At 38.3% G+C, this 12,380-nt stretch overlaps 3 protein-coding genes across 4 annotated transcripts in view; 1 reads left to right on the forward strand and 2 right to left on the reverse strand.

The window, feature by feature from the left end:
* Positions 1-555, reverse strand: part of kcna4 (potassium voltage-gated channel, shaker-related subfamily, member 4) — a 39,707-nt gene extending 39,152 nt beyond the window's left edge. For both annotated transcript variants that reach the window (XR_008300997.1, XM_053229576.1), the window contains exon 1: positions 20-555. The gene's annotated coding sequence lies outside the window, so the exon portion shown is untranslated. The remainder of the gene's footprint in view (positions 1-19) is intronic.
* Positions 556-5,334: 4,779 nt separating this feature from the next.
* Positions 5,335-6,618, forward strand: fshb (follicle stimulating hormone subunit beta). The gene is given in 2 exon segments (XM_053229464.1): positions 5,335-5,539; positions 5,934-6,618. Coding segments are annotated over 2 exon segments (417 nt in total). The 5' UTR covers positions 5,335-5,366; the 3' UTR covers positions 6,178-6,618.
* A 262-nt stretch (positions 6,619-6,880) lies between these two features.
* On the reverse strand, positions 6,881-12,004 carry arl14ep (ADP-ribosylation factor-like 14 effector protein). The gene is made up of 5 exons (XM_026937409.3): positions 11,737-12,004; positions 10,618-10,825; positions 9,709-9,837; positions 8,954-9,015; positions 6,881-8,755 (listed from the first exon to the last, which is right to left on the reverse strand). Exons 1-5 carry the CDS (start codon positions 11,805-11,807, stop codon positions 8,527-8,529), a joined length of 699 nt encoding a protein of 232 aa, XP_026793210.1. The 5' UTR covers positions 11,808-12,004; the 3' UTR covers positions 6,881-8,526.
* Positions 12,005-12,380: the final 376 nt, after the last annotated feature.

Genomic DNA, 12,380 nt, shown 5'->3' on the forward strand with positions numbered 1-12,380 from the left:
CTCCGTTCAGACCACTTACATGAGAAAAGACCGGAGAATATCTGCTTAGCTTCCACCTCCAGCACAATACGGCGGAGCTAGGTGAGGATGTAAATCCCAGGTTTGCCCAAAAATCCCCGCCTGCTCTGGGCATCCAAAACCCACACGACGCACGCAGCAAGAGAACATGTCATCCTCAGGAGTCGAGTTTTATTCGCATCCAACAGGATCTTGGCACTTTGGGGCTGCGTCTCGCCGTGTCTCAATTCAACAGGATCTCGCATCACCTGCACATCACATCTTCCATTAAAAAAAAAAAAAAATACAAAACAACAAACAAAAATGCACCACAAGACGCAAAGACGCACTTAACCAATGAAGCAAGCTTATGTCACTGGGAGTGCACGGATAGATCAGTGAAGCAGCGCGATGAATGAAAAGTTGAATAATGCCATGTGAAATAGCCTTGGGTAAGTGGACGCCCTGCGCGTCTGCCGCCGCTCGCTCTCGCCCGTTTACCGTAGCGCGCGCCTGTTATTACCGAGGAGCCTCGCGCGGCCACGACCAGTGCCGACAGAGCTCGATCATCCCCCAGCGGCCACTGCGGCTCACTGCGCCCTCACACTCGTGCTGCAGTCCCAAACTTCTGCTTTATATATCATCTGTGCATGATGCTAATTGGTGGCCATAGGCTTCCAGTACTTGTTAGCTACTTTAGCATAGTGCAAAGCTGAAAATATGAGCTGGATGACGTCTATAGCTACGTTGGAGAATCGTGCCAGAGATATGAATAGAAAGTAAAGCATTGAATGAGGACTCACTCAATTCCTTGAGTATGTGTTCACACATGGAAAAATGCTGCGCATATACATCCTGAATTACAGCAAATGCAAAAAATAAAAATAAATAAAAAATTATGCAGAAAGATCAAAATCCCAAACAATACAGCCTCTCCCCTCAATCACATGCACATTCATTGTCACTGGGGTGGTGGTCTCATCATTTCTACCTTTTGTACCTTTAATTGAAGTCTTTCGCCTGGAAATATGGATGTAGTGTACATTAAAAAAGATTCACAACATTGGACCATTAAGAAAAAGTAAGCAATATGCACCTTTCTAGGTGAAAGATACACACTACAGGTGCAAAAAGTGGACTCTAGAGGGTACCACCCCAGTGACAAGGAATGACACAGTGTAGCCCCCCTTCTATTGCCAGCTACCAGAATGTGAGGAGAACATACAAACTATTCCAAAAAAGGTGCTTTCACTTAAAAATCAATGTCCCTATGAATAATTGCCCAAGCCAGTAGAGATATAGGCCTAGTTAATACTGTCTGGAAAATTTGCACTCAGAAAGTCATCAAACTAAATGAAGAAAAAAGTGGAGAAAAGTGAGAAAAACAACCATGAGCATCAGACATGTAAAATGAAAAAAAAAAGGAGAGCAATAGGTCTGTGAAGGACAATAAGGCAGCTGGTCTAGATGCACATATCAAATTTATACCATAATGCATAGATGAAGCTGATTTATATATTGCTGGTTATATCTTGTTAATTACAATTTCCATTACAGGAAAACTGCTGTGATGCAATTTTAATTACATAAATAATGTAAAAAGCCTATTTGTGGAGCCAAAAAAAAAACCTGCATGTACAGTATCTTAGGCTGTAAAACCATAAAATTAAAATGACTTTTCACAAATGACAAAGAAAAGCACTATCATGCAATGATGTTCAAATTTGATCATTTGCAGAGATTGTATTTCAGGTTATTAAGGGCTGCTTTGGCTTTATATAAACTCCGGATCCACTACGCTCTCTGCATGAAGCCGATGAAACCCACGTCAACACCACTGCACCATTTAAGCTACAAATCAATGTGTAATGTTGCAAGCATTTTGGCCATTCTATGGCTCAGGTGGGAATTTTGTCATTTTAACAACCATTCATCTTGTGTGAAATATTGCATTGCTTTCAGCACTTTGTGCTTTTCCACCATTGTGCATTGAGATCTAGTGACTTTACATGCCTAGAATATTACTCTTTCCAAAGTAGCATTATAGAAATGCAGTACCGTGTTATTTGGCCTTGGTTCGAGGGTTTTCATCTAGAGATTTTGGCCATATTATGCCTGCAATGGGTTGTAAGCAGTGCGCTTGCACACAGAGGGCAGTATTTCACTAGCTGATATTACAGCTTAATGACCAAAGCACTGGCCAGGGCCAGATGGTCACATTACCATTTAGACAGAGGGTTAGGGAGTTCACTGGGATGTTCCCAAAATCTAAAATGAGTGTTTGTCCACCTCTGAATGCAGTGTTTTTCCCTGCAATATGAAGTCTGTATGGTTGTTTTAACAGACATGAACAAATCAGAATAAAAAAATCTGCTGCTAGCAGATCAGGTACTACATTAATAAAGCACTTATAAGGCAAAGTTTGCTCCATTTATTTCAGTCTTATACTAGATTGGTGATCAGTCATGACCTAGTCATTCTGGCTCATATATGGCATATTACAGCCCTATACTCATTCTTTAGTTTACCTTGAATTATCTAATCTGATCCTATATCTTGGTCCAATATTCTTCATATCAGCCTTTTAGCTGCCAAAAGAAACAATACTGCTTCATCCTAGTCTTATCTCCTGCTGTCTTAGACATGCTGATGTGAGATAATTGGAACATTAGGATGAAGGACAGACGTCACTGGCACAGGTCAAGGCTTTGCATATAATAGCAAGCAACAAAGATTGATTTCTCCACTGCTAATGCGTTGGATGACTTTTAGTTTTATTTTCATGCATAGTTACGGTAATTTGTGCAGGCCATCAGGTGGCTTTAAATCTGTATAAATTTCACAGGGAAAGTTATTAAGCTATCATTGTTGTGTGTTTAAGAACATGTAAGAACTCCAGAATTATTCACACAATTCGTTAAAATATGCAAAAAAAAAAAAAAAAAAGATTAATAAATTGATCAATAAATTGATAAATTGATCATTTAGGCCATTTATTTGAACAAAATATTCTCCCAAACTTCCAAACTTTAATAGTACTAAACAGCCCAAGGCATCAATGAGCCACCACCATATTTTACAGTGTATATAATGGCTTTTCCTTTGTATTCAGTCCTCTTTTTTTTTTTTTTTTTTTTTTTTAAACCAAATATTCCAATGGTGGGTCAGTATGGTGGCACAGCAGGTATCACTGCCACCTCACAGCTCCAGGGTCCTCAGTTCAATCCTGAGCTCAGGTTACTGTCTGTGTGGAGTTGTTTTACATGTACTCTCCATGTCCACGTGGGTTTCCTCTGGGTTCTCTGGTTTCCTTCCCTCCCAAAAAGATGCTACAGACTCTAATTTGCTCCTAGGTGTGAATGAATGTGTGAATGGTGCTCTGAGATGGACTGGCATCCCATCCAGGGTGTATTCCTCACACACAAGTCACACTGGGACACGTGACCCTTACCAGGATAAAACAGTTACTGAAGATGAATGAATTTAAGGCAAATAGTTGGATTTTAGTCTCATCTAACCAATGGGCTTTCTTCTTGCAGCCCTTATAAACAGCTTGTTGGTATGGAGGTGGAATCTAATATAAAAGAATATAATAGTTTAAAATTCAAAACTACAAAAATCAATGTGCCTTTCAGAGGACTTGTGTCCTAGCCGGTGTGAGTTCTCCCGCCTTGCGCCCAGTGATCCTGGGATAGGTTCTATATCCACTACGATCCTGACCAGGATAAAGCAGTTACTGAAGATGAATGCATAAATGAATGACAAATCATTTTTATTGTTTATGTATTTTTGTATATCTATTATCTGACTTGTGCAGATCAACAACCATCTGTCATCAGTCTACTGTGTTAAAAACTATTCAGTTTTTTCCATAGGGTGACAGATAACAAAGGGATTTTAAATGTGCTCCACCTCATATTTGGTCAAAGTCAATTTATATATACTGGACAGGACACCAGTTTTTGAGAGAAAGCACTGTTGCTATTATATATGTCCTTGTAAGAATTCCATTTTGTTTGAGCAATGGTAAGTTGTCTCTCCAACTGAGTGAAGATTTTAAACATTATATGCAAACCTTTTATACAATTATTGCACATTCACTTGAAGGGTGCCAATAATTCCTGAGCTGACTGTAAAATGATGGCGGTATTTAATATTCATTGTTTGAAATTACTATATTACCTTAGCCTAAGGTTTTTTAAATGCACTAGAAGATGTGGTTTGTACACTGTATGTATCCTAGGATTCTTTTTGTGTTGACTGAAGGTTGCAGGTAAATTGAGTTCTGAAAGGACGCATGAACCTGGTGCGATTAAAGTGTGGAACTGGAGAGAAGAATGATTAATGACCTTCACCATGGGAACTGGGTAAAAGGCTTGATTGACAGAAGGTTAATATTGATTCACACATTTAATGGTCTAGCGTATCTTGGGGAAATAACTCTCCCTGGAAATCTATGCTAAGAGTTTCCTAACTCAAACCATGTTATAAAAATATATATATATTCCACATATCTATACAAGACTTGATCACCTTTTCAGACAGATCCAGCCAAGCAGGGAACATCTTACACTGAACTGCTTATTAGATTAAAAATACAAGACATTAGGAAGGCGCATGCATCTTATATCTCAATCTTCTTGTCCATATTCTTCAATTTGCAGAATATATTGGTGGATCCAGTGATGTTTTCCATTGTGAGGTTTGTGGGAGGTTTGACCTTGAAGCCCCAGACCCTTCAGCAGGATGCAATTCAGACTAAACCTCCGTCAGACTAAACGCTGAATGCCAAGGCTATGGAGCTTTGGGGATTAGAGTCCACCTCTTCAAATGGCATCAGAAATAAAAATGGAAACATGACCCGAAGATAAGACTGGAGCCTCTTTGGCCCCAAAGTGGGCGTTTGGCCTGACAGGAGGGTATAAGTAAGATGGCTAATGGTGACAGACAACATAAGACAGAAAGAATCTCCAGCAGGTAAGGTGAACCTCAGGTCTTGCATCATTGTTTAGCCTGATTTTAAGCTTGCTTGTATTTTATTTTATCCTCATAGATGTATACAGGTGAACATTAGTAGAAGAACCTTTAATGTCATGCCTCACGCATCCTAGCTTGTTAGAAACGCACAGAGTCAGCCACGACACGGCACTAACAGTGGCAACTTGGTAGTGCTGGGGCTTGAAGTCATCATCATCATCATCATCATCTAAGCTTAACCACTGAATCACCAATTCTCATTATTTAGTGCATATGATTTTCTACCAATAATCTACAATTATTGAGCCTAGTTTAACATCCTTCTATAGCTAAATATATTGCCATTGTGGTATTCACATATTACCTTGAAGTGTGCTGACTTTGAGGTGACGATGCGCGGAGTCGCCATGGTTTTGTTGTTGCCGATGCTGGTGTGGGCAGGGTCAGAATGCAAGGCTCGCTGCCGTCTTACCAACATCTCCATCACCGTGGAGAGCGATGAGTGCGGCAGCTGCATCACCATCAACACCACGGCCTGCGCCGGCCTCTGCCAGACCCAGGTACAGTCCAGACATCATCACAGATCACAGCCCAATTGCTTTGAATTTACAATCAAATTTAAGCCATACTTTTTTTAAAGAAATATATTAAAAGAACGTGGAATTCTGTTTTGCACATAAACTATGAAAAGGAGGTACAAACATTGTTACCCCAAAAAACAAGGAGCTACAAACTTTTGTACCTATCTGTATAAAAATGTATTAAAATGCTGTTTTATGTCACTAATAACAAAGCGATAACTGTTAAGGATCTTATTTATCTTGCTATTATGTTTCAAGCACTAATTCTGAAATGACTTTATTTTTTTATAGAAGACATTATATAATAGCTACATGTTATAAAGATATTATAACATACCTAAATGTTTTTCTTGTGTAAAATGCCATCATTATGAAAAGTCTGTAACATTTTCAGGAGAGAGCATACCGCAGCCCAATGGCGCCGTACTTCCAGAACACCTGTAATTTCAGGGACTGGACGTATGAAACCATCCAGCTGCCAGGCTGTGCTCCGGGGGTTGACTCGTCCTTCACCTACCCTGTGGCTCTGAGCTGTGAGTGCAGCCAGTGTAACACAGAGATCACAGACTGCGGCGCTTTCAGCATGCAGCCGAGTAGCTGCGACACACACGCCTACTACTGAACCAAGTCGCATCAGCTCGGCCAACAGCCCAAAGCTCTCATAGCAATCTGGACCGCTTTCAGCATCTTAAAATTATTTTTGAAATATTGTGTAACAACGGGTTTCATCCTTTACATTAATTATCCTATCTCACCATTATCACTGACACACAACTTTACAAATATGAAATACAAATAAAAATAAATAAATGAGATACAAATATGAAATAAATAAAAAAAGAAACCCACAGTTTGATACCTTATACTACAAATTAGATACAGGCCTGTTCTGTTTGTCTGTGTGACCCTGAACATCGTGAAGGACATGATGTGCTGTTGCTCAGCATCACCTGTGCATGTAAACACAACTTCATTAAAACAGCTCACATGCAGCATTAGCATCTTCTATTTGTTTCTGTAACACAGCAGCTGCTTCCAGACTCCACACACACATACAGACACACATTACGTTGGGCTGGATGAGAGATGTATGCACAAGTGCTTACCACAGCTTATAATTATTCTTCAGAGACCAATTATGAAATTCTTCTCTCCACACATACTCTGCATTTACTCCAAAGAGCAGAACCCATGATCCGAGCTTGTTTTGCTCTAATTCACAACTAATCAACTAGATGATGAATCAACGTGAAATTCAAACTGCGTGTCTGTGATTATGCATGATGCATGAACAGCGTCAATATAAACCAATTAGAGACACAAAGTGGTAACACAAAAAACAAAACAAACCTTTAATCAACAAACAGTTTAGAAGAGAAACCAGAGACAGAGATAACACATGCCGTAAAAGAAAAACTCAAAAATTAAAAAAAAAAAAAAAAAAAGTCATTTAGTGGATGCGATTTCCACAGACAACAACTGACATGTTTCCCTGTAATGAGAAAAGAACAACAACAACAAAAAGTTTATTTAAAGATCACTTAATGGAAGTTGAAGGGCACTTGTTGAAATTGGTCAATAATTCCTTTATAATACACAATTACACAACATGAAATTAAAATTTAAGAATTAATGTCTTAGTATAAAGACAGACACAAGGGAAAGTCTTACTAAAGCTGTTCTTAGATTTATCCAACTGAAATCTGGTGAAAAACAGTAATATGCACTGAACTGAAGATTTTGTCTTGTTTACACTGACAAATTCATCCTTCTAAAGGAGTAGTCCTGTCTCTTAAAGGAGAAATTATCCCGATTTTGAGCATTACAAAAATACAGGTTTTGCATAAAAAATTTCTATTGACACCCTAATAATTGGTCTACATTTTGAGCAATCAGGATTTCTTTCTTTTCTCAGTGCAGGAAAAGGTGGTTAGATTCTTGTCCATGGTAACCCCACATACACTACACATGCGGTAGATAGAGATAACTTGTAAAAATGTTGGCGTATTCCTTTAATAGCACGGCAGGTAACACTATACCTCAAGGTTTTAACACTGTTTTAACACAATACTTAACATGAACAAACCATGAAGTTCAGCATTACCAAGACATAAGATCACATTAGAGAAGTAACTAAAGCTTGTATTAACTGATTTTTTTTTTAAACAATATAAGCCAAATAATCAATGCAATCAATGAACCGATGTTCATACCATAAATGAGACCAGACTTCAGGAAGTTATCAACACTAAATAAACATCAATTAATATATGTGGTAACTTACTGATTGTTTATTAACGCTGAAGTTCATAGTTTGTTAATGTTAATTAATGTAGAAAATAATGTTAATTAAGGGACCCGTAATGTAAAGCAATACCACACAGTAGAACTGTAAAGTAAACACAAGGACTGCTTTGAAGCGAGTGTCACAGCCTAGGATTCTGAACAGTGCACAATGCTGGAAATCATTCATATCAGATTTACAACATAACTAACAACCTAAGGAAAGAGCTTGTGTTTGAGTGGATTTTAAAATGGCCAACTGTCAGACTATCAAATCTCTTCATTGTGTAGGGCAGGGAAGCAGAAAGTGAAAATGAGAGTGAAAGTTGAGCCTGGTGAGGCCTCATGAAAAAGAAATCAGTTTATCAGAAACGAACACAGCCGTGGAATTAAACAGAAAGACTCCCATCACAGTGTTAAATTCATATCTACAGAGTATTACAGTTCTTTCATTTCTTGAGAACAGTGGATGGCACACAGAAAACTCTCCATATGTCCAGACTACAAACCCAAAAGCCAGCAATGTCTCTGGATGACCATTTGGCCTTTTCAGTCCCTTTATACCTTTACTACTTTATGCTGACTAGATGAAATCTAGTACAAAATCGACACCTTAACATTTACACCACAAGCCAACTCTTCCATGCATTGAACCCTCAACACCATCTCAATTTTCTTTCTTCGCCCGTTAGCTTGCGAACTTGTTCCGAATGATCTCGCCCCCCTCCACTTCCACCTGCTCATACAGCCACTTCCTGTCACAGCGGCACTCGACACCACATTTGCGGGAGCCGCAGTCGGGACAGGGGTAGAAGCAGCCCATGCAGTCCACATCCAAGCAGTCACACAGGTCTCTGCCACAGGAGATCAGCAGACCTCGGCTGTCGTACACTTTGCTCTTAGCTGTCATGACCTGCCTGAATTGGAGAAAGGATATAAACCCAGAAATTTGGCTTTTAGTGAGTCTCATCATGCCCATATTATAACATGACTTCAGAAATCTTCAACTCATAGAAAAAAAAATAGTGAAAAGATTTTCCAATACAGAACAGCAATTCCCAAACGTCTCCATATGCCAATTTTTCATAAATGGAATCCAAATTTAAATCTGATACCTGTCACTGGATGAGACCTTTGCTCCTCCACGCCTCCTGTATGCATCGTTTCCTGTTCTTCCCTGTATAAAAAAAAAAAAAAACATTTGATGTATCAGAATTTGACTTGTTTTTCCATCATTTCCATCACAATCACACAGTAATTGTGTGTTTCAAACACTATTTCGATTTATTTGTTCCACCCGAGTCATGGGCTGTGTCCCAAATCATATACTACTATACCAGAAAACATCTTGTGGTGTTGTTGGATGTCAATACACTGTCAGTTTACATACAAACACTTGTGATATCTTATAGCAACAGTTTTGAGAACCAGTCAACAAACCCTAAAATATGAATGGCTCCAGCTGCGCTGATATGCAGTAATACTGACTATTCCTAGCTTTAGTGGTCCGGAAAATGGCATTTTAACCGTTCTGGGTTTAATAAAGCTATATCAGAGGGTAAGATTTTTACAAACTTTTATGTATTATCACAAAATATTTGTGTACAAGCTTCGCCTTGATGGAAGTGTCTTCTGTTTCCTGAGGAACTAGAGGATATTCCTCAATTTTTCATATATAAGTTCAACACAGTGGTGGCGTCAAAACTGTCTTCTATTATTACTGTTTAAAGAAAAAGAAAATAAATTTCCTTGGTAATAATTGCATCAGTTTTTCCCGTGTGTAAATAACTATGTAAAGAGAACAACAATACTAAACATGTAAACAAACATGCTCCAGTTTCAGCCAGTAAAACAGCTATGGGTATGTTACCTTCTGGCCAGTATCTCTTGTGGTTTGTCTCCTCTCCTTTGTGCACTGCTGTTTGCCTCCATCAGAAATTGAACCAGAACGAGATTCCTCTTTCGTCCCCAATCCTCCACGGTTCTTCCGTAATTCAATCTGGAAGGAATTTAAGTGGATTTTTAAATAGTTTATAGCATAATCCTCAAACTTGACATTTTACTTCACATCATCTACTGTGTAACGACTTCAGTGCAGTATCAAAAAAAAGCAAACCTTTTGACAAATATATTAAAAGTTAAACCTGTCTAGTTTCCTTTCTGAGGATCTCTCACTTGTCTACAATGTTTTCAAAAATAAATTACTTTAAACGGAAAAGAATTTTTAAAAATATATATAAATTAGTTTCTCAAAAACACTGTATATTTTTAAAGGTTCAGTACAAAATTCTAACTTCAAAGTTTGTCATTGCTGTTTTATATAACAGATATCACAATATCTCACAAAAGTGTACAAACATAATTTATCACAATATCAACATTATTATACTGACACATTTCCCAGCTGTACTTGCAGACACCCATGCTCTGATGATATTGGACTTTTATTTTGGAAGACAAACATAAATTATAGAGTTTGTATTTTTTGGAACTTATTTTGGTATGCATTCAAAAATATTTGATAATCATATGAATAACAATCTTAAATCTGATAAATGCATGGATTGTGTTTTCAACAAGCTCTTTTAATAAAGTCCTCATTCGTCCTATCTAATAGCTATAGTGCCTTCCAGAATTATTTGCATCCTTCATGAAATTAAGCACAAATGATTGAATGAAAAACATCTTCCACATAATAGTGTGCTATGTGCTATGGACCATTCCATAGACAACACTATGCTACTATGTTTTACTTTAGTCCATACAGCCTCACACAGACCTTTGCGCCGTCTACCCCCTCCTTGGCAGAGTGTGAGAAAATCGTAGGGACAGCATCTTCCCTCAGGAACTGTTTGCCATTGTAATCGCGGAAGCAGTCAGGCAGGAAGTGCTCTGAGCACAGACATGAGTTGGTGGTCGGGACAAAGTTTTTTCGACCGAGGCTTCGCACCCACTGCTCTGCTAACTGAGGCTTGCTGATGGGGAATCTGTAGAGAAGGAGATTAGTTCAGCCCAATGGATATCTCATCAATTTTACAAGTTTTGAAAGATTTTAATGTGTTAAGGAAACCAGACAACCCAGAGGAAACCTTTCTTTTATTGCATACCTACTAAATCCACCTATAGGGTAGGTTTACATGATGAAATGGTCAACGAGTGTAGCTACAATGTACACTGGGTTATCAGGAGCATACTATGTATTTTAATGTATTTTATGCCAAAGAATAAAAGTAGGTAGTGGTAGTTCAGTGGTTAAGATGTTAGCCTTCTAACCAGAAGGTTATGAGTTCAAATCCCAGCACTACCAAGCTGCCACTGCTGGGCCCCTGAGCAAGTCCCTGAATGAACTCAAATGTATAAATGAGATGAATGTAAGGATAAGAGCACCTGCCAAATGCCATTGAGAAATGATTTTTTTTAAATTTATCATTTAAAATGCTGATGTAGCATACCTCATAGCTGTTAACCAAATTTAACATAACTGTTAGGATTTTTTTATATATTATATATTATTTTATTCTTGCTGAAATTGGCCTAGATTTTATTGTATCAGTTCTGTCACTGCATTATAAAGTTACTCTTCATATACGAATATCCAGTTTAACTAAATCACCTCTGGCGACAAGAAACTCGAGGCTGCATCCCAAAACGCAGCCTGTTCCCTTTATAAGTGCACTGTCTAGGGCACGACGGAATGGCGCGTGAACCCTTTGTAGTGCACTCTATATACAAGAAGGAACTATTTAGGGTTCAACCTGCACCGACTTCATGAACAGTCCGTAAACGTTTAACTTGTTCTTAAACCTTCTCTAGAATACAACCTATGCAAAATATTACATATAAACGCAATTGTAAACGAGTTTATTTGCTACAATGATATATTTGAAAGCAATGTTACCTGTAAAATCGGATCTCGGAGCCTTTCACGAATCGGTTTGTGCATCCGAGGGCTGAGCAAGCAATAGGCATGGTCTTAAATCTTCACAAGTGTTAAATTCTGAGACAAATAATAAATCATCTAACTGAAAACCACGTAATAAACATTTAATGCAGATATTCAGATAGTTCTAACATAAATAATAACAGGGGACCAACGTGTACCACTGTCTGTAAATACAACCAGAGCAAGCCAGCGCTTCTTACATAACATACACCGCCCTCTAGTGGCTGGAGTACACGTCACAATAATAAAGGTACTGCAGGAAAAGCATACTACTTTACTAAACAGTATGGCAAATTAGTACGCAACCATGGATTACCATAGCTATTATAGAGATTAACGATCTTATTATCTTTTAATAGAACATAGTGTCTCCGAAATAAGCTTGTAAAGACAGTTATACACTTTTATTGTGAAGTAAAGCTAGACACAGGCTGCGTCCCAGTTCGCCTACTATCCGGCCTCAATAGTATTCGAGATACTAATTAGTCTGTCCCAAATCGTAGTATGTTGAAATGAGTATCCCAAAGGTACCCGGATGTTCTAGTATTTCCGGTGGATTTTCGATGTGTGGCTCTGTGGACACCTTTTAGCTAATATTG

This window comes from Pangasianodon hypophthalmus, chromosome 25, assembly GCF_027358585.1.
Source record: "Pangasianodon hypophthalmus isolate fPanHyp1 chromosome 25, fPanHyp1.pri, whole genome shotgun sequence".
NCBI classification, from domain to species: domain Eukaryota; kingdom Metazoa; phylum Chordata; class Actinopteri; order Siluriformes; family Pangasiidae; genus Pangasianodon; species Pangasianodon hypophthalmus.

What these genes read in the sequence shown, in the direction of transcription:
- arl14ep (XM_026937409.3), bottom strand. Translation starts at nt 11,807, where the DNA reads ATGCCTATTGCTTGCTCAGCCCTCGGATGCACAAACCGATTCGTGAAA. An exon ending in AGGGGGTAGACGGCGCAAAG is followed by an intron (nt 9,838 to 10,617) that starts GTCTGTGTGAGG and finishes AATTCCTTCCAG; the next exon opens with ATTGAATTACGGAAGAACCG. An exon ending in AAGGTCTCATCCAGTGACAG is followed by an intron (nt 8,756 to 8,953) that starts GTATCAGATTTA and finishes TCTCCAATTCAG; the next exon opens with GCAGGTCATGACAGCTAAGA.